We start from the raw sequence: 23112 nt of genomic DNA on the forward strand, positions 1-23112 counted from the left end.
CTATTTTCACAAACTATTAAAATAAAATAATAATAATCATTTAAGGAATTGACTGCTATCTGAAAACAGAATGTAATTGGACTTTATTAATTCTTATTATTTTTATTATTACTTTATTAATTTTAGACAACGAAAACTTTTAATAAAAACTAGGAATTTTAGGAAACTAGGAAAATTATGTAAAATTAAAGGCACAATGAGAAAAAAAAACATAAAATTCGTCACTCAGACGAAAGAGTGACACCCTAGCCTTTTTCTTAGATTAGAAAAAAAATGATCAACTCGATTACAATAACGTAAGAAAACACTTGTAAAAGAACTTGAATAATCAGGGATCAATTTAGGTACAAAATAATAGTTAATTTATAACAGACAAAAGTTACAATACAATAAATAAACCAACCATATTTTCTAGAATAGGAGCTGCAACAGGATACTAACAAAAGCACTTAACTTTAATATTTGACCTTTTTTTTCGGAATTCATCAATCACATAGTTAGATTTATTGATTTATGATGAGAAGATATGTAAGATGTCAAAAATCAAAAAGGATTCTATAAAAAGGGCGCAATTCATTAAAAAAATTCTTTTCCAACACAGATACAGCAATAATTTGTTCTTTTGAGGAAAGGATAGAAGGGGAGGATAAAAAAGGAGTTTGTTTTTCATACTCTTTTTCACCCGAAACACTTTTCGGATTTCAATTTTGAATAAAAATATACTACTTTTGACACTGATAAGTTTTTCTTATTCCAGGGATGAGATTAGCCAAAACGCAAAAAAGCTGAATTTCTAAGATAGTAAATTTTACGCAAGCGCAACCATTTAATAATAAATTCCAGACAGTTTAAGGTAATAAATAATGTGCTGACATACAATTGTGTAGTGAAAAAAAAATTACCCATTGAAAAAATAAAGCTGGAAATTATATTTTTCCTCAGTTCACATAAGAGACAATTACTACTTGAAAAACTACCTGGTTTAGCAAATTAAAACTACTGAGAATATAAATTAATATTTCATTTCTTTTAATAAATACTGTTATGTGATTTATAGCAAATATATCAGTAATATTACTTTTTAAATTTTATGGGAAAAAAAAACTTTAACAATGGACCGAATCATTATGTTCATATTATAGTCTAATCTAACGACAGCCCTCTGAAACATATCAATAACAGTGAAGTAGAAATATATAGTAACTCCTTAACATACAAAAATTGCTATTTTAGTTTGAAAAATTACATGACAATCAGCAACTGTTTAGATAATTGTTTTTTATTTGATAAGAATTTTGCATTTTATAGCATAAATAACAGCAAATATAAATAAAATTTTGATGATGAGTTAATTAACTCATTTTCCCCCAAAACATTTTTTTAATTAAATCCGTTTTTAAGTGATTGCTTTTGTTTGCGATATCTTTTATGCTTGCCATATTTAGTCGTTAGTCCATCTTCAAACATCTTGTGACAAATCCTATTTTTTCTTCTTTGCAAGCACAGAATGTAGATTTTGAATATATTCCCTTCCAGTTTCTCTGATGCTGTAATACTTACATACACTAATAATCGTCGTTAGAAAAACAGTCACCTTTATAGTAAGTAATTAAAAAAAAATTTACTTCTTACAAGAATCGCGATAGTTGATCTTAAAATTACGCGAATATGAATAACTATTATGGATTTTGAAATCACATGAATATGAAACTAGATATACGATTTTGAAAATGAGAAAATACAAACTGGGATATAGAATTTTTAAAACGTGTAAATACAAATCATGATTCATAATTTTTAGATAGCGTAAATATGAATCATGATGCGTAATTTTTAGATTACATAAATAAGAATTATGAGAATACCTTATTTTAAAATCGCGTATAAATACGAAAATCAATGTCTGATATTATAAACCGCATGAGCAAATCAACACATTGAATTTTAAACTTGCGTGAATACGAATCGCTACATAGGTTTTTAAAAAGACGTAAATACGAATCACAATATCGGATTTTTAAATCTCGTATATAAGAATCGCAACGCACAATATTCAAATTGCATGAATAAGAATCGCAACACGCAAATATGAAAAGCTATGTTTGATATTAAAATCGTGTGAATAAGAATCGAGATATTAGCAGATTCCAGGCTTGGGACCTCTAAAAAGCTTGTCAGAAGCAGTGTCGTTTGATCTATAAAAATCGGATCTATCTGGAGGGCGGGTAAAAAATTAGGAAAATCTTATCTGCTGCGTGTAAAAGGGGAGAAAATAGGCAAAATAAGTAAAAATGAGAAAGAATTGGTAGCTATGTAGTTTGAATTTTCTGCTTCTCTTTGAAAATCGGTGAATTTTCTGAAAAAACGGAATAATAAAAAAAAAAATGAAATTTTTAGAAAATCTGATTTTTTGATAAAAAAGCTGAAATTTAAGAGATAAAAGTGAAAAAAGCGGAAAAATCTCATCCCTGTTATTCCTTTCTGAAAAAAATAATTTTAGAAAAATCCAAATGATTATTTTAAAATTGTGTGCTTGTCAAAATAGTATGTTCTGAAGAGAGAAAAAAATTGGGAATATTAGAACAAAACACTAAAATAAGTACAGAATATTTTTAACAGGAAAATCAAGACAACTACAAACCCCACAGTTAGTCATTTTAGTTTCAGTAACAAATTTTTTTCAATAGTGTGAAAAATACTTTCTTAAAACTATTATTTGAGGGGAAATGAGGAAACAACACTTACTCTGCACAGGACATGAGACTCAACTGGATGAAGTTTTTCAGGTTTAGTTATGTAAGAATCAGACAGAAACATAGAGCGTACAAATCCTGACAAACCAGGGGATATTGAGACAAACATCCCATCTTCAACATGTTTTTTCACTATAGTCTAAAATATTGGAAATAACTGGTCAATAAATAAGGAAAGTTTTTTGTAATGTGGGGCAATAATCAGCAATTTTAAAACATATTTACACTAAAAATAATGTTTCTTTCTGTTATTGCACATTTAAAATATGACCTAATGAATAAAACTTTGGTAAAGTATTGAAAATACCTCATAGATATGTCCAATTTTTACATCTTTAGGTTTAACAATTTTCATCTTTAAAAGGGATCTGAAATAAAGAAATTTTATATCATTAAATAGTAAAAAAAAATAATGTTTGGAAAAAATACCATTTTACACACTTACTCTTTAAAGGTAAGTTGTATTAGATTGTCCATATAATGAAGAAAAACAACTCGAGCTCTGAAAAGACATTTTTTATTTCTACAAATATGCAGAATATAAAATACACAGATCAAATAATAGAGGCTCAGGCATGTACTTGAATACTAAGAAATAAAAAAATTATATAAATAAGTCTTACTTTGGAACTACAGGATTCTTTTTTAAGGATTCATGTGAAAAGCTACTTTTATTACTAACATCAGCACTCTAAAAGTGTAAAAATAAATAAGTCTGTTCAAAATGAAATGATTATAATATGATTTGAAATAAAAGCAGCCTATACAGATCAATAACACATCTATTATTTAAACCAGAAATAAAAACATATGAGGTACAAAAAAAAGAGAAAAATTCAGTAGAGTAGCTAGATTTTTACACAAGTATAACAATATAGATTAAGAAGAGATTAGTAACCATAAATGAATATGTATTCCTACCAAAATAGAGAAAGAAATTATAAAATGAAACAAATAATAAATTTCATAAAAGGTAAAAAGGGTACTGCAAAAGTAACAATTTCATGAAAGCAAATCAATTCCTGTGGCATCACTTAAGGTGTAAACATGTTTTTTTTGGACACAAGAATATAAAATACCCTTATTTTAGCCTGATTAAACTGGATGCTGATTATGATAATAAACTGGTGAGAACAATATACTAAAATCTTATTATCTGTTTATTCTTATAGACACTCAATCTTATTCATGTTTTAATAAATTGAAAAGCTATAGGATGAAAACAATTTGAAAAAAAATTTAGCAAAATAAATATAGAAATTTACAAGGTAGGAAACAAGACAATACGCAGCGCTTCATCAATCAAACAGAAAAAAAAATTAGTGCATCACAAAAAATAATAATTAAAAACTATAAAATATTCCCCTTTTAAAGTATAGATCTTAAAATTGCTTTCCATATTATCAATTTCAAACTTTTGTTTCAGAAAGTAATATGATAATCAGTAACTGCAAGAAATTGCACCTTTGATTTAAACAAATGTTGTGGTCAGAATTTCTGTCTCCTCCCCCCCTCTTCAGTTTTATTTAACATTGTATTCTTTATTTATATGTTCCTTTCCTTCACCTTTCTTTCTGCTCCTGCATCTCATGTTTCCAATTTTTTTATTAAAAAAAAACTCACAAGAAATAGAACTAGTAGAAAAATTCACAAGAATACTATTTTTATCATTGTCCACCAGTTCATACTAAATATAAAGAATATGAGCATTAAGATCAAACACGGCTCACATTTTTCCTTTTTGATTTTTTGCAATAATTAAATTAATAAAACAAAATTAAACGTCATTTGCTTTCTCTTCTTCTCCTCCCCCTTTGGTCAATAACTAGTTCAACTTTATAATCTTAATTCGAAACAAATTTTTTAAAAAAAAGTACCTGAAATGTTTTATAATGTTAAGTGCAATAAAATGAATCATAATATAAACTAATAGAATGAAATGATACAGATAATTTTGAATTAATAAAAGCCTATCTCAATAGAATAAGAAAATAAATAACTAAGTATCTTATTTTATGTTTTAATTTAGTTTAATAAAAAATCCTTGTAAGAAACTCATAATCATATAATTTGAGAAACACTCCTTTAAAAAAATAAACAACCCAGTAAGCACACACCTCACGGCAAACGTAAGGCCGTAAGCTGGCATTCTAGGTAGGGTAACGGCAAAAGGCAAGTACAATAGGGTCCTTTATCGTTTGTTTTGAGGCATTTCAGGAAGAGGCGGAATAACTCTTCACCTATACAGGCCCGAAAAATAAAACCGTTGTTTGGCCTCTTACACTTAATTAGTTACTGGACCTTTATTGTATACCGTTGTTTGGCCTCTTACACTTAATTAGTTACAGGACCTTTATTGTATACCGTTAATTAAGTGTAATGTTACAATAGATTAATAATGAATAGATGCAGAGTTGGTAAAAAATGTGCTTTTAACTCAAAAATTTGAAAAAAATCAGGAGAGAATGGAAAAAATCCATAAAACGTTAACCGTATTTTTGAGAGGAAAAAAACAACTTTTATTATTCTTTGAAAACTGCTAATTTTTTACATAGAATATTAAAAACTTGAATTTTATTATTTTACTATAATCTAAATATACTTTATGTGGTATTACCTATTATATTTTTAAAAAAAATAATTTTATTAAAAAATAATCATTTTAAATTTTATTAAAATTTTTAAATAAATATATATAATTATTTATTTTTTCTTTTTGAAATCATTTTCTGAAGTATAATTTTTAACTCGAAATATAATATATTCTTTCTTTCTAGAAAAATTTAATACATATTCCCTTAAAAATAAGAATAAATATTAATACTTTTAACTAGAACAATTCCTTTGTTCATTGAGAAAAAGTTTTTATTTTTTCGATTGTTTATTATAAAATTTTGTTAAATTTATTGTATTAAACATGTATTTAAGAAAGACTTATTGAATTGAATACTTATTGAAGACTTTTTCTTATTGAAGACTTATTATTATTTTTTTATTGAATAAGCGATACATTTATTTTTTACGTTAAAGGATTCAATAAAAAATCCATCATTTTTGTAATTCATGGTAAAAAAAAAAAATCTAGTATAATTTATTTGATAGCAGTAAAAGGCTAAAGGTCCGTCATTGTCTATTTTTTGTCATTTTAGGAAGAAGCGATATGAAAACTTTTCCCATTGTTTATGTTTTGGTCGCTTGAAAATTATTACTGTAAGCCCCAAATGAAATTAACATAAATTTTTTCCAGACTATGACTCCTTTTTTAAACCTTCTCTAAAACAAAAATGAATAGGTAAGTTTAAAATTCATGTAAATAAAAAAATCTATTTATAGAAAATAAATGAATAAAAAAATATTGTAAATTGCTTAAATCCTCCTAGAAATTATAAATATCTTGAATTTAGAGCAAGGATTTTTAATGAGATGGGCTTTTTTATTACATTAATTTACTAACTTTTATTACAATTTAAGTGTTTTGTAATAATGAATGTATACCATTTATAATAGTAAACGTTTTATTTATATAAATTGTTTTTTATTTTATTTTTATTTTAATGTTCATTTCAAATTTAATATCTTAGTTTAATCACTTACTTCTTAAAAACTGGATTCAAAATAGTTTAAATGGTCTTAAGAATTTTGAATTTTAAAAAAATCGTGTTTAAATTTTCTGACTGTTTATAGCAAATGTCTAGTCTAATAAAGTAAATAACTTTTTTTCCCCTAAACTTTTAAGCAATACTTGAAAATAATAATTGTTTAGGAAATTTTATTCTTAAATATACGTTTTTAAGTAATAAAAATACATTTGGATATTTTTATTAATTAAACTTCAAAATTTTAAGCAAATAATTTTTTTTAAAAACTTATAATACAGAATATAAATAAAAATTAAAATTATACTTTCAAAACGTTAATTATATTTATTTTTTATTTGCATTACAAAAATATTTTTTCATGCAGCATTAATTTATTTTTAAAATAGTTTATATACATTAAGGAAAAAAAACTGTTTTGAATGCAATACATAGATGGCGCTGTTTTTTATTTTTTACTTTAGACGTGTTTTCGAGTCCTGCGGATAGATGGCAGAAAATATAAAGTGTAGGGTCTTGTAGGGTTGCCTTTCTTTTAACTTTGATAGAATTTCGCCAATTTACACAGAATGACAGAACACTTAATGGCTTTTGTCCAGGCATAACCAATTGAGGACACTGCGGCGACAATATCCCCCCCCCTCTCCCTTCTGCTTACTATAGTCAAGCAAATTTATCATTCATGTGTGGCAAGGGTCTGCACTATTTATTCTAGCATAAAATGTGACATAAATAAAAAAATGTTCTACTGCATATTGCCTTAACCAATTAAATAGCGGAGTAGTTATTTAAAACCATAATTGCGTTATTGAGTTTTATTTTGAAACTAAATTCTTTAAATAGCAAATTAGACAAAATTAAACATTAAATTTCTCTGTTTCAATCTTTCTTTACACTACATTCGTCACATACTTCAATTCAAGTGTTAATAAAAATAGCATTGTATTTAAAGCTGGAAAAAATACAAAAGTTACAGCAGGATTGAAAAAAAGTCACCGATTTTTTCTTCTACGAAGTCGATATAAGATTTAAATAAAAATGCATTGTGTGAAAAATTACTCATTTTCCAGTAATGTTCCCTAATTGTAGGAAAATGAAAGAAACATAACAATACAAAATAATAAACATATATTTAATCATTTTCAAAATGTCATTTGCAAAATGTTTCCTATACATGAATTAAAAACATTGTTTTTTTCTCACAAGGGGTTTTGGGTTAACAAATTTTAAAATTGTGCTATGTTTTAAATCTTAGGAACTAATAACAGAAATATGGCTGAAATATTAAAATAACGGTAAGAGAACCGAAATTTTATCTGTTTGTCCCATTAAACTGTAGGTATAGTTTTAAATTTACGGTAAATTTGCAAATCAATATTTCAGAAAAGGCATAACTATTTAGACGAAATTGAATGATAATGTAATTAGAACTAAGTGGAGCTCTTTTAACCATAAACTGGTGAAAAATGAAATAGTATTTCATGCTGCCGAATCGACTTGGCAATTTTCATAGTACAAAACGAATCCAATGAATCATTTTCATACCTCCTTTTTAAAGAGTGCAGTTCTTTTTGAACTAATTTATTGAAATCCGGTTAAAGTTTGACGTTAATTTAAAAAAAATTCAAAAACAGGTCATAATTCGTAAACATGCTAATATTTAAATATATTAAATGTTTTTCAGATAGTGACGATAATTTATACCTTGACTGCAGCAGATAAATTTTTATCAATTGATCAGCTTCTACAGTCCTTTTTTAGAGACAACTTTAAATATTAATCATACGCTTACTGATAATAGTTGTTCGACACAATTTATTTTTATGTATCCTTGTTTTCTACATGGAGGCACCGTCACCTGTTCGCTACGCTCGATAATCCCTGTAGTTGAATCTCATTCATCAAGTTTGAAATAATTGAAGATCAAGTACAAATTGTTTTCTTCCACTTTTTTAAGTAAAAATTACGATTGGATTGCCAGCAGTTGCATTTTAAGGATTCCTAAGTTTTGACAAATGAAGAAGAAGGAAAAACGGTCTCGCCGAGAGTTATTACGCATTGAAGATGTTCTATGGAAAAAGCAGTTTATGCCCGCGCTCAAATTCGTTTTTTTATTCTCTCAGAACTAGAGGCATTTGGCACAAACTGTTCTTAACAATGTTCTTAAAAGTTTTTTTTTTTCCTGAAAAGTCGATTAAAAATTATTTGCTCAATGTAAAATTATTATACTTTTATTTAAGTTCATTATATTAACTTGTTAATTTTGACAAAATAAAAAGGATAGCTGGATTTGAATGATAAATAACTGCGCTTAAAAAAATTACATTTTAGAAAGGCAGAGTGTGCGACACAATGAAAAGAATTTATAAATTAGAAGTAATTTTTTCTTGTTAACCGATCATATAAGAAACAATTCTTATTTCTCTTTATTCTACACATATTTTCAAATGTCGGTATAAAATGTCGAAGTTTTATATTTGGCAACACCTAATCTTTTTCTATATAATATTTTTTTCTTTATTTTCATTATTTTTAATATTAAGTCAAGAGGGATATTATGAAAATCGCGTAAATGAAAACTTTTTCCACAACAATCAATAAATAATTATTAGTTAAAGAAAAAATGAAAAAAAAACTTTTAAATTGTAATAACTTTCAAACAAATAAGAGTTTCTAAAAGGAAATAAAGACTCTATGTTACGGTTAAAAACAAATTTGGCTCTTTCAGCATACCAAATTTAACTTCCGCAGCTGAATTCTTGCGGTCACAGAGCGGCCCGCATGTTATTTTTCTAACAAGTATAAGAGTAAAAATAATCTTGACTTAATTTTAGAATTATTTTTTAATTCCATTGTAATCTCCGTTCAATTTCCTACATATTAACGTAATTTGAAGTTTCTAAATCAAACAGTGTTTGATAAAATGTAACGTTAAGTTGAAAGCCCCAAAACAGTGGCGGTATCAGTGACCTTTTCAGTTTTCTGACAGAGAAGGAAATTTATTCAGTTTTCTGACAGAGAAGGAAATTTATTAATATCTGCTCGTTTCACGTTAATTTAACAATGCAGTTTATTTTTCCAACTTCATATAAAAAGAATTTTCAGGAATGGTCAGTGTTAATGCTATTATTCTAGGTTCTCATGCGTTCGCACTTTTCGATTAGACCAATTTAATCGATTAGATTAACTTCAACACTATTATCTTAAGTAAAGAATTCTAAGAGTCATGAAAAAAATCATGATAGCATCTCGAAAATCAAAAAGCATCTCGAAATGATATAATTAAAAATAAAGAAGATAATTTTTGAAATTCTTGGAATTCATTGTTTTACAGACTGACCTTTTTCTTTTTACTTTCACCAGAGGGTAATTTTAATAGTGTTACATTAAATTACTTTAAAGCAATTTTATATTCGTTTTATAATTAACTTATACACAACTATTGTTCTTCTTTTTGGCAACAATTATTGTATAAATATTAATACTGAAGAAAGAAAAGAATTTTCTGCGAAACGTATATTGGCTGGAATTAAAAATCAATTTAGCCCATTGACTGACAAAAGGACAAAAATTAATTTAGACACCTTCTGTAATTAATGACGACCTTAAAAAAAATCTATCCAAGAAAAAAAAATGATTAATGGGTATCCAGTGATTGGAATAGTGCAATTACAATTCTCTCATGTTATTAAACAAATAGTATTCTGTAACTTCCATTAATCATTTTATTAACGAATAAAATTGTAATTGTATAGTATATTTCTTTCTCTTAATAACACATACTTAATAACACATACAGGAGTTTTCTTATTTCTTGGTTTAGATTCAAAATTACAAGGATATAAAGTTGAACACTGGTAACCATGAGATCAAATTCGGGTTGGCTGTTCAACAACAGTTATAAAATAAAATTACAAAGGATTACAGAAAAATGAACAGAGAGTGCGATGAAAATGAAAATTCTATAATTAGTTTGGAAATTGTTATCTGCAAAATCTGGTGTAAAAAAATACTGTACTGGCTGCTTTGTAGAACACAGAAATGCAAATACTAATTAGGAATTTTGCGCTCTGTAAAGGCTAATTTTGATCTTGAAATTAATACCGGTATTCAAATATGTTCGAAAATTAATTGCAATTTTATTATTGCCTTTTACGCACCTTTTTTCTTCTTCTTTTTCTTTTCACGTGATTGTTCTTATGATGAGTTGTAGAGAAAATTTCGATTTCGATTGTTAACTTAAAAATCACTAATTGTTAATAAAAAAATACTGCGATTGGTTGATATGTTTTCTAGAAAAGAAAATTTAATCAAAACTACCAAAATATTGTAAAACTTACTTTATTTCCGGCTATAGGGAAAAACCAAAAAGCTCAGTATTTTTTAACGAAGTGGTTTAGTAATGTTTTCGGTAAAGTAATAAAAAATTTAGATTTTATAATATGAGTTGAAATGCGAAAAACGTGGTAAAATTTTATAATTTTACCATGATAGTTTAGAGCACTGTATAAAAACCATTTGTTCAGAAAAATTTACTATTCAGTTTTATATTTTTTACTAAATGTGAGGTTAAAAGAGCTATAATTTTGAAAGCTAGAGTATCCGGTTAACTGCTATCATTTTAACAAAAAAATTACCAAATAAATGGTTTAAATACTTGGTTTTATTAACAGAGCTATGGTTTTGTTTTGAAAAAATGTTATTATCATAGAATGCGGTAATTTAAGAAAAACTTTTTCTTCGCGTAGTTGGCTGAAAGGTAACTTGGTTAAAATTTAATTTGCTGAAAGGGCGGATTTATGTGTAAACTTAACAAGAATTTTGTTTCGAAATTCCAATATGCTTGAAAGCAATTGAAAATTTAAATACTCATTCGTTATATCTTTCTTTAAGTTTTTTTGCTTTAAATATTGACCATTGACTATTTATCCATTGTCATAAAAAATTTATTTTATAAACATGCGCTCAAGTTGTTGTCAATAAAAAGTAGCGAAAGACAGCCAGAGAGAGAGAGAGATTTGTTTGTTGCCTAATATCACTCTTAATAATTATATTGACATTTTTAAAAACAATAAACTTAATAAATAACGCTAAAACCGTTCCCTGTTTAAACTTCAATAAGTCTTGTTAACGAGTAATATTACTTCTCATTTTTTTTTCCAGTTGAGTTACACAATCTAAATTCCTTAAGGTTTTTTTTCTTTCAAGTACAGATAATTATTTTTCAAATTTATTAAATCCTCTATTTCATTATGCTTAGCAAAATGTTCTTACATAAAGCTGCAATACTTGTATATTTTGAAAATAAAATGTTATGTGTTTTGCGAAAAGTGAAAAATATTGCAGCTTAAGGAAGTATATATAAAGAAAAAAAATCAATGATGAATGAACGATAAGCAATAACGGGAGTGAGCGGAGTAAGAAAAGGGTAAAGCCTGCTATTTTTTATTTTTGTATAAATGGAATGATTTTTAAACAAAAAATAGACAGGTAATTTTTAACTATGCATTTAATGAAATATTTAAAGTTTCAAATGATAAAATAAAAAATAACGTTTTTCATGTGTTATAGCTATGCAAATAATAGCAAAATAAAAACTGATGTTACTTCAAAAAATTTCGATGCATGTTTTGAAATATAAACTGCGTGTATATAAGTGTGTTTCAAAGTATAAATTTAAAATATAAACTAAATAAAACTGTTTGAAAACTAATAATGGATTTCTAAAATCAATGTTGTTGCTTAAACGTAAATAAAATAAAGTTTTAAAGTTAAAGTTACGATTTTTATGTTAAAGAATTTAAAAATCCTGAATTTTAATGCCATAGAAAGTATAAATATGCATAGCTAAATAGAATTTCATCGTATGAATATCATCTGTAAGAAAGTTAAAAGAACATCATTATCCTTATAAAGATAGTTAAAAGAAGTAAGTATTTAGTAGAAAAATAAAGTAACCTCAAATTTTTGCTTTAAGTATTCAAGGTAATGAATTTGTTGCAGTTGGTTATTTAGGATTTTAAATCTTTCTGATCATTAGCTTTCAACCAAAAATAGAATTATTTTTTAGTAATGTAATTGAATGATATAAAAAAAACCAGTCGTCATGCATTCATTCATAAACAAGAACAAAAAAATTCTTAACTCGGGGAGTGATTTATAAAGACTTTTAGACGAAAATATATATATATATTTTTAAAAATTTATAATTTTGTAGTGCTAATATTATATTTTACACAGCCAGTTTGCTAATGTAAATAAATTTGCCCAATTAAAGTTATTTAATTATTTATAAAAAATATTTCATAAAAGTAGAACGTGTTTTTATGTACTAAAATTGTTAAAAAGCTGATGAAACCTAAAAAATGGTTTATTTACTTAAACGTCCTTAATTATGGAATCTTTACTGTTCATTATAAAGAAACGATATTCTAATTTACTACTCCGCAAATCAAAATATATGTGTAAGCATTATTTCCCAGTTTATATGTATTAAAAATTTTTCTTACGAAAAGTACTCAAATGAATTTTGACTTCAATAATTTTTTAATTTGGTAAGCTTGCTTATCGCTAATAGTTAATAAAATATTTCAGTGCAGATTAATTTTTTATTATGAGGACCAGAAATTGTCTTTAAGAATTCAAAATAGATATTCATTACGGTTTGAAATCACCAGATAAGTATGTTTGAAGTCCTTTAACTAAAAAGAATGTGGGGAAGCACATTTTGTCCCCTACCCCCAATTCTAAGAAACATTCCTTTCAAGTACGGAAAAGCTGCTCAGTAGGTGGTCGTTGATTACTTGTATGTAACAAGCTAAAAGATTCATTTGGCGAAAAGGGTGTAAAAAGAAGGAGATAAACGTAGCCCCTAAAGGTAGCCCCTAGTTTTCTTCTTTCTTCGAAAAATAGAAATGGCGCCACTTGAGAGCAAGTAAGTAACAAGTTTTTTCTCTTTAGTTCATGTAATTTAAAAAAATTTTTAACTTATTTATTAAATAGCTTTTTAAAATTAGTTTAATTCGCTTTGATTTTATTTGCTAAGTTTTTAGAAATTATGTTTTATAACTATAATACTTCAGTTGGCTATTTTATCTTATGCTTTCCTGTTGTTTAGTTTAAGCTGCTAGTTTAGTTTTAAAATGAATTAGACGATTTTTTTAATAAATAAAAGTTCAATTAACTCTATCTAATAAAAGAAAAATTTATGATTTCTTATGCATTAATTAAAAATGCTTCTTTCATTTTTCGGAAGCATTGATTAATTTAATAATTTACTTCATTTCGGTAGCCATATTTTTTCTCTGAAGGATTGTTAAAAAACATTATTTGAATTATCTTAACCGCGGGTGTCACTTATTGTTTCAAATAATAATTTTGATTAGATATAAGAAGAAATATTTTTTGAACCACCATAAAATAAATAAATAAATAGTATGAGTTTACATTTTCTCATCTCTAATTAGTTACTTTATATTTAAATTATACTTTAATTTTGATATTTTTCTGCTTTGACTTTTTTAAATTGAAAAAAAATAATAATAACGTTGGTAAACATGTAAAAATTGTTCCACTAAACACTTCCACTTTTAAAGTTTTTTTGAGTATTTTCAGAATATATTTTTAAACAATTTAAATATTTGTTTTGATACTCAATATAATATATTCTTTGTTCTAAATAAATAAATAACAAAATGACATATTAAATAGAAGGACAGTATTTCTAATTTTTATTTTGTTGTTTTTATACTTCTTTTGCATTTAATGAATTGCTGTAGAGGTATAAGAACATTTCAAATCTTTATATTAAGTTTAATTTTACGATTAAATTTGTTTTAAAATGAATTAATTCGTTATAAAATTATTATGTTGTAAAACTGAATTTGTTATAAAGCAAATTTAATTTAAAATTACGTTCAGTTTTTTTGAATAGAAATTAGAATATTATTTCATGGTTATTATTTATAAAATTTATTCATAAGTATAATAATATTTTCTGTATAATAATTTTTTTCATGAAATAAAGCTTTTTGTATTAAATATTGTTGGTCCTCAATGCTATAAAGACGATTACTAATTCTTTTTTTCCAGTTATTGTGCAAAATCTATAATTTATCTCATGTAATTTATCTTCTTCTTAATTTACTATTTTGAGTTTTTAAATGGTTGTTAATTCTAAAATATACCTGTTCAGCCTTCACCTTTGACAATTTTGTGTTTAAGAAAGTGTATACATTTTCTACAAAAAAGAATTTTTATTAATTGTTTAATTAAAATTTATGATGATAACTGTGTAGTGGAAATATATAATCTAAAAATTGTTGGAAACTATTCCTCAAAAATTCAGGAAATTTTATTTTTAAAATTGAGAGTAACTAACAAAAGCTTTATTTAGAATTTGTCTATTTATTTTAATTCTAATTTATCTATTTATTTTAATTCTAATTGGCTAAAAGACTAGTTCTTTTTCTAAATTAGAATCAAAAAAAATTTAAGAGAAAATTTGGTAAGGTAAAATTTGGTAAACATTCAACTTATCGTCAGTTACCAAAAATATAAATATTCGCCGTAATTTTAATATATGATCCTTCTCTTTCCTTTAAATCAAAATTAATTTCATTTAAATCAAAAAATTGTTTTTAACAAAAATTATAAAATATAATTAGTTAGAAACAGTTTTGATTTTGTTGATTTTTAACTGTTTTTATGACGATCATACTCTAATTTATTCCTTTTCTTTTATGGAAAGACAGGGCGAAAGATCCAAGAAATGCTAATCCAGCGATCAACAGCCATCAACAGCAAAATAAGGTAAGAACATAGTGAAACATTAAATATTAATATTTTTTTCGATTAAATCACATATTTTTGATTTGCAAAAGAATTTTGATTTTTTTAATTAATAATTATTGTGCTTATCAAAATTAAGTTCACTTTATGTTTTTCTCTAACACAGTCTTTATTAATAACAAGTGTTTTTATTACTCATATAAGCTTTTATATTTATATTTTCGCAATATTCTTATTTAATAATTTCTTAATAAGGTTTCGTAATAAATGAAAAATGCACTTTATGAATGTATAAATTAGGTGAAAAGATGTGCTGACAATTTTATATCATTACGATATTTTAGTATTTGTTTTCTCTGTTTTCATGCCAGTTATAACATTTTTTTATCATTCTATTTTTTTAATTAGTTAGAAAACAAAATTTTAAAAGAAATTATTTTTACTGTTAAAATAACTACGTAAAGTTATGAATGAATAACGAAATATTTTTCGTTATTTTATTTGAAATGATAATATTATATAACATTTCATTTTTCCATAAGTTTCACCAGCATATAATATTCGTATTAAAGCAATTATTTTAGCAAATATTTTTTACTTAAAAAATACATGAAAAAAATTAAAAACTTTGTCCACATTAAATTTGGGCTGAAAGGCTAAAAGTATTCCCCTACAAGCTCCTGCTAAGTTTTATTGAATTTACCAATTCACATTTAGTTCCTCTAACACACCACATGCTTAGAGTATAAACAAGATAAATGATAAACAATGAACTTATTGTCATATTCCATAACTGAAATAAAAATATTTACATTAATCTTCATACATGATTTTAGAAACAGTTTTTTTTTTTAATGTTTCAATTTTGTTGTTTTTGTTTTAACTAATTTTACAACTATCATATTCTAATTATAGTTTTTTTTTCTTTCATAGGGAGTCAGGATGGAAGATCAACAATGAAGATAAAACTCAAAATTTAAAAATCAACAAAAAGGATGGTAAGAAATAAATTTATATTTTACCTTAGGTTACCATATGGTTGAAAAGAAACCAGTTTTTTTTGTTTAAACTGGGGGTTTTGTGTTTTTTTAAAACAATTTGTGGGACATTATTTTAAGCCAATTGAAATTAACCGAGCCAATTCAAGGTCTTTCATAGCATTTAACTATTCCTTTAACTATTAATTAATATTTTCAATAAACAACTAAAAATATCCACTCTTTTCTTTAAATATATTAACAAAATATCTAATAAAAAAGGAAAGAACTAAATATTTAAGTATGCAGCTTTATTTAGCAAGCAAAATAAACATTCAGCATTTAAATTTGATTTTAGTGATACCATAAAGAATGATTCTCTACCTTGCTTGCCCGTAATATAGAAATGCTATATTTCAATATTGTTTAATTAATGTTATTATTTAGATGTGTATAATTTATGATATTAGTATGTAATTAAATTTCATGGAACATAATTATTTTTTAATCCATTAACATAATATAAATTTTTATATATTTAAGGCAATATATCATATATATTTTATATGAATGATAATTAAAAAGTGTTTTCTTATATGGTGCATTATAATTATTTGATAAAAAAGATACAAAATTGATAAGGAAAGATATAATAAAAGTAAGTTTTTATACTAATAGTTTAATAATAAAGTATAAATTTTCTCTCCATTTATTTTAGCATAATAGTTTATTTAATAAGTTAAATAATATCCGAGTTCATAGTCCTGAAATTTCTGAATTCCTGATAAAGAAAAAAAAACAACTTTATTCTCATGTTTTTTTAACTTTTTGCTCTGATTTCTGACAATGTCTGTGTTCAGAACATCACATATTCTACAAATACTAATGCAGTTCCTAAAACTATCAGTTTGAATAATCAAAAGATTTGTATTTCTGATGTAATATATATATATATACATATATATATATATATAAATGCCAAGACACATATATTTACTTTGCCTTCCTTTCAAAATAATTGAAACTCCACTTAAAAGTAATTTATTAAGGATGTCACGAATTTAATTGCAGATTTTAAATAAATATTGGTATGAAATAATATTAAATAATTGATACTGGTTACAGAAGTACTATTAACATTTCCTAATTATCAATCTCAAACTGTTACGAATCGCTCATTAATAGAATTAAAAAAATTATTCAAGCTTTGTTTCTGGAATTAAAAAATTTATATTTAGAGCAAATTATACTTTTTTGTTAATTTTTTTTTACAGTTAACTGATAAATGTATAATGTACCAGCAATTTGGTTATTAATATAATGTCGCATTAAATAAAATTAAATATAACATGAATATTGTTAATAAATTGTTGGGTTTAAGAAAATCATTTAAAAAAAAATTTTTTTTTCTACGTTTACCATTCAAAACATTGAATGAATTGTTTTCATAACACTTAACATTACTTTAAAATATTATTATAGCTACAATAGTTAACATTTCTAACTAAGATGGTTAAAATTATTTAATTATTACAAAACTAATTGAATAAATAGAATTATAATTATGTTTTTCATTCTCAATTTGCTAACGAATGTTAAAGTTTGTGATACTATTTTTCAATTAGATATCTAAAGCAGATTAAATTATTTTAGATCAGATTGCATTGCTGAAAAAACTTTTTTAAATTACTTTGGGTAGAATAAGTCTTGATATCTATGAGCTACATATATATGAACTGCATTTAAATAATTAAAAAATGAAATATGAATAATTTTAATATGTTTGGCAGTTGATCTATTTTAAAAAATAATAATTTGCTTGCATATCCCTTTCACCATTTCTTAGTAAATAACCTTATTAATGGAAAAAAAAAGACTTGAATTAAACATACTATAAATAATGTTTTTATTAGTTACATAGTATAAAAAGTATTTATAATTATAATAGTTAAATGATAAGTTTATTTAAGTAATTGATTTTTTTCAAATCTATTTCTTTAAATCAATGCTTTTCTTAAGTATAATCATTAAAGGGATGTATGACTATAATAATTTACATACATATCTCTTTTATTATTTCTTAGTGAAATACTATCATTATCTCTGAAATCAGATCTTAGTTGTTTTTTTTAAATGCAACCTAAAGAATGCATATTTATTAACTAAATTCAATATCATATTTTTATAATTAAATTAATAATTTTTTGTAAAAATAATCAGCTTGTCTTAATCCATGGCTTTTAAAAAATCAGTTGATTTAAATCAATGATATTTTTTTTTCTGTGAACATTTAATATATCTATAGTAAAATAAATTGCTTTATTTTTTGCAGGAAAAAGGCTCATTGAAATAAAGCTTCTGGAATGGGATAAAGAAAATATATTTGTCCATATGTAAATAGTGTATACAGATGTATTGATTTGTTACAAGGAAATAAAACTCCTTCATGGTTTATTTTAAGCTTTATTGTTGTTAAAATTCCTGCTTTTATATATTTAAAATTACTAAAATGGTGTATTATTTATTAGTACAAAATATTTTTTTTTGAAAAAACTATTTATGATATGTACTGTTTATCTAATATTTAATAAAATTAATGACTTGATGAACATACACAAAATTATAGGATAAATAAACTTTTGTGTGTAAGTTTCTATCAATAAAAGCTAGATGTAGGTTTTAAATATATAAGCATTATTTTAAAAACTTAAATAACTTATTTATTGAGTTGCATTGTGTTTTATTTTAGAATAAAAATTTGTACTTAATTTCCTCTATCTCAAAATGCTTAAAAAATTTAAATACTCAATTCAAAAAGATTTTTTTTTATATGCTTCTACTTTAAATGATAGCGCTTATAATTGTTTAAAATGAAATAAAAAAAAGTCTATTTTATTGTACGAAGATTCATTGGACATTTGGTTATAAATTAAATAATTGTTTTACACCATTTTGTTTTCTATATTGTCATAAAACAGTATGCATGTAATGACAGTTGTTGTTATATTACAATATAAAAAGCTAAGAATCAATAAATTACTATCACTGATATCAGCCGAGTAGAACAAACACTCGTGACAATTTATGTTCCCTAAATAAGAATTGTAACAAAATGCAGCAAGAAGCCTTTGAAATTAAAAGCTAAGTTCTAATAATAAAAAATAAAAAAAATGCCGAGACACCTAAAATAAAGGTGTGATACCGGCAAGGACGTCATTAAAACTTTCTATTGAACCGAGTTTGAGGTGAGTTAAGGGTGGTGCATTGGTAAATAAGGCAAAGAAGTTCGCCTAAACACCTGAAATAAAGGTGCGATATGGGCGAAAACGGCATAGACGTTTTCTAATCAGCCTACAGTTAAGGTGCCTTAACGGCAAGCGAGGCAACGACGTATGCCAGTGAACGTATTCAGCTTTTGATAAAAAGGCAAAAAAGACATCATAAAGGTTCAATAAAAGCCTTTACGGCAATTTTCTCTTTATTCTGTGAAAAAAAAATTTTTCCCCGGTATTTAACAGGCAAAAATGGCAAAGCAATCCAGAGGCAACAAAATAGTCCCGGTCCTTCAACGATTGCCAGAAGTTTGCCTGAAATGCCATGCACTGGCCCTCATTCTGGCCCAGATTTCACTTTATTAACGGAACCGATACGGCAATGAAAAGCCCGCCGTAATGGCACTTTAGGTGAGCCGGCATTGTCCCTTCACTAGCCCAAAAGTTGTGTGCTTGTTGGGAAATGTTTAAAGTTATGAATTAAAAACATTCTCTTTTGCATTTTCTTTCACAATTAATTTCTATAAAAAGTGACCTGGCCCCTTGTGAAGATGAGTAAGTCTGTAAACCATTACCAACCAGTAAATTTCTCCCATCAAAACCAGTCTTTTCAGGGATAGAGAAAAACATGCTTCTGTTTTCAGTCGTGACATCACGCTAAAGATAAACAAGCAAGCCACAGTACGAACAGAACAGCTATTCCTACCATCTTATAACAAGATCTGCTAAATGGTCAAGTCAGTCAGGTGGTTTGTTTGTTTTGAATCAAATTTCAATTCAGATGTTTTGAATTATTTACAAATTATTTAATTTTGTTTTGACTGAATCAGATTAATTTTCAATATTTATGAAGAATTGATATTTATTTCATGTATTAAATGTTTTTTTTTTTTTATAAAAGTTAAAAATATTTGTTATTTCTAAATATATTAAGTCATTTGGGCACTAAGGTGGGAGCATAACACTGGTTCAAACATCAATTAAGTTAAAAGTCAATTAACAGTAAAAATTTTAGATTAAATTTATTCTGTCTAGTGACAAGTTACAAGGTATCTGTTACATTTTAGATTTTCAAATTCATGACTAATTCCAAGAATTTTTCGTGACTTAACAATGTTACTATTTTCTCAGACAAAAAAGCAAAAATAAATTAAAAAAAGCATTATAATAACATTAATTAAAATGATAGGTAAAACCAAAATTGTTATACTCTGCATCTTCATATTTATAGATTTTTAATTTAAAAAACAAAGCAACTTTTCTTGTTCATCAGAAAGGAAAGAAATGCTCCTGATTTTTCCGTTCTCATTTCGGAATAAAAAAAATTCACCAATGACTGGTTTGCTTCAACTAGAATTTTAAATTGATAAAATAAAAAAAATAAATAATAAAAATTCTTAAATCACAGAAGTTTAAAAGATAATTCGCTCTAGAAATGATGTTTTTTTTCTCAATTTTTTGAAAGGACACCATTATTTTTTTTTAAAGAACATGATAAAATTATTTTATATTCTTATAAAATATGAGGGAGTGGTGATTTTGTTAGGAATTCAGATATTTGGAACAAGATAAAATGGGGGAGGGGATTCCACTTTAAAAATTAGATTTTTCGGAGACCTAAATCCATGACTTTCCATGATTTTTTCATAAAAAAATGGTAAAAATCATGACATTTCATGACAAATTTTGTTCAATACTGTAATTCATGACTTTCCAGGTGTGCGGATACCCTGCAAGTGTTAACTTATTTATTGTAAAAGTTTTCTGTAAATAATTTAAAAAATATTTTTTTTTAATGAAAAAATTCAATCTCGAATATTTATGATGATAACTGAGCCAATGTAACACATTTTTTTTAAACATGGTGTCTGGATGTTTACAAATAGAGTAAAAAATTTAAACTGGACAATTACTTGATAATATCCTTAAAAAATGGTTGTAATAGATAAGTTATATTACTGTCTAAAAGATTTTTAGAAAAAGTAATTTATTTATTATGATGCAAATCCAAAAAATTAAAGTAGAAATTAATTTTAAATTAATGCAGAAGTTAGATTAAATTTTTTTATCCACTCTTAAAATAATTTTTCAAGTATTTAAGTATTTTCTTATAATTTTTATTAAAAAAATGGTGCAATTGAACAATTAATTACTTTGTAATGCACTTGATTCCAATGTTTACAATGTAATGGACTTTATTGTAAATCAAAAAGATTATGCAGATCACTTTTTGCTTAATATATCCCGATGGTTTTACATTATATTACAGATGGTTTTACATTTTTGATTTTACATTACATGAATTAAAATAACTACTTTTTCATACAATTGATTAAAACCAATTCAATTGCAAATCTGTTTTTATTGATTGCTTTTTTGACAGTTACAGATTTTTATAAGGTTTTAAAAATTTCGAATGGTGTATCTGAATAATCACTTTTTGATGCACTTGATTAGCAGAGATTCTTCTGTAAATCCACGATGTCACTTTTTCGACAGTTTTTGCCAGATTTCCATTAGTTTTATAAAATTTCTATTTTTAAGACCATATATAATATAAACTAATAGAATGAAATAATACAGATAATTTAACTGTCAAATTTTGAGCCACACATTTTAATAATTATTTTTTTGCTGTCTTCGATTAAAAACAACTCCATCATTAATCCACACAGCTTTGTTGATGACTTATAGGCAATTATTGCTACGAATTTTAGCAGTTTTTAAAAATCTTGATTTGTTTTAAAAGTAGGATATTTTTACTTGCCAATCATTAAGATCCTTGATTATCATATTGCGCATTTGAATAATTATTTTTTTATCTACTCAAGCTGTGAAAATTCCATCACAAATCCTAGAGATAAATGAGAGAGATTTGATAATTTTGAAAGTTTTAGTTAATAATTTTTTTGTATGAGATTTTATTTCCATAATACCAGTTTTATTTTGATTTTGTAATAGCTAAATTCAGATAAAAATCACACGCGGAACCCGAAAAAATCGAGGATTCTCACCCTGTTTGAGGGATCTTAATGCTAACTATGAAAATGTGATGTAATTTTTAAACACTTGAAGTTGTCCCGCTGCACTGTTTAGGTTCATGTAAATATGAATCTATCCAGCAAGGTTCAGAAATTGGAAAATCCAGCAAATTGGCAATTTTTTGTTGTTGTTTAAAACAATATTTAAAGCATTTGAAACATTTTCATCTTTTAAGTCGGGTCGCTTAATTCGTTGCAGTAAGGGAATTTATAGTTTAAAATTAAAGCTTTGCTTTATGTTTAAGGTACTCAAAGTGTCGCCTTTTTTAAATATATACCTATAAACTGTAATCTCATAAGTTATGACATGATTTAAAACTTGATATTTGTCTTGTTTCGTTACTTCATTTCATCTTGTGTAAATGAAATGCTTTTATAGGTATTAAGTCAGGCCAATTTGTTCAACTCGATCAGTCCTATTTGTTCAATCTTGTTCAGGCCTATCTGATCAATCTTGCTTCATTTTTTACACTTTTCAAATAAATTTATAAACATTTTAGTGCAGAAAATGATATCTCTAGACTACATGAAGCTACTGGCAAAGTTGATAAAATCTTTAAAGTGTAGATGCTGATAGTTTGATCCCCCCAAAGCTTTTTTATAAAGTGAGAAAGCTCAGGTTCCTCTCCCTCAAATCCTTAAAGAAATTGAGGTGAATATTTTAATAGATACTAATATGAATA

At 25.4% G+C, this 23112-nt stretch overlaps 1 protein-coding gene and 1 long non-coding RNA gene across 2 annotated transcripts in view; one reads left to right on the top strand and one right to left on the bottom strand.

The window, feature by feature from the left end:
* LOC122268403 (protein RRP5 homolog) overlaps nucleotides 1-23112 on the bottom strand; it is an 86807-nt gene that overhangs the window by 36416 nt on the left and 27279 nt on the right. The window contains exons 10-13 of the mRNA XM_087155479.1: nucleotides 3377-3444; nucleotides 3199-3255; nucleotides 3061-3121; nucleotides 2746-2892 (exon numbers count right to left, since the gene is read on the bottom strand). Of these exons, the coding sequence (XP_087011605.1) occupies nucleotides 2746-2892; nucleotides 3061-3121; nucleotides 3199-3255; nucleotides 3377-3444 (333 nt within the window). The remainder of the gene's footprint in view (nucleotides 1-2745; nucleotides 2893-3060; nucleotides 3122-3198; nucleotides 3256-3376; nucleotides 3445-23112) is intronic.
* LOC147801267 (uncharacterized) lies at nucleotides 13143-18570 on the top strand. The gene is made up of 4 exons (XR_015430599.1): nucleotides 13143-13283; nucleotides 15099-15160; nucleotides 16073-16137; nucleotides 18449-18570. It is a non-coding gene; the product is annotated as an uncharacterized LOC147801267 (long non-coding RNA).

Source organism: Parasteatoda tepidariorum, chromosome 11, assembly GCF_982258835.1.
Source record: "Parasteatoda tepidariorum strain Cologne lab strain chromosome 11, Ptep-v5.0, whole genome shotgun sequence".
In the NCBI taxonomy this organism is placed as follows: Eukaryota; Metazoa; Arthropoda; class Arachnida; order Araneae; family Theridiidae; genus Parasteatoda; species Parasteatoda tepidariorum.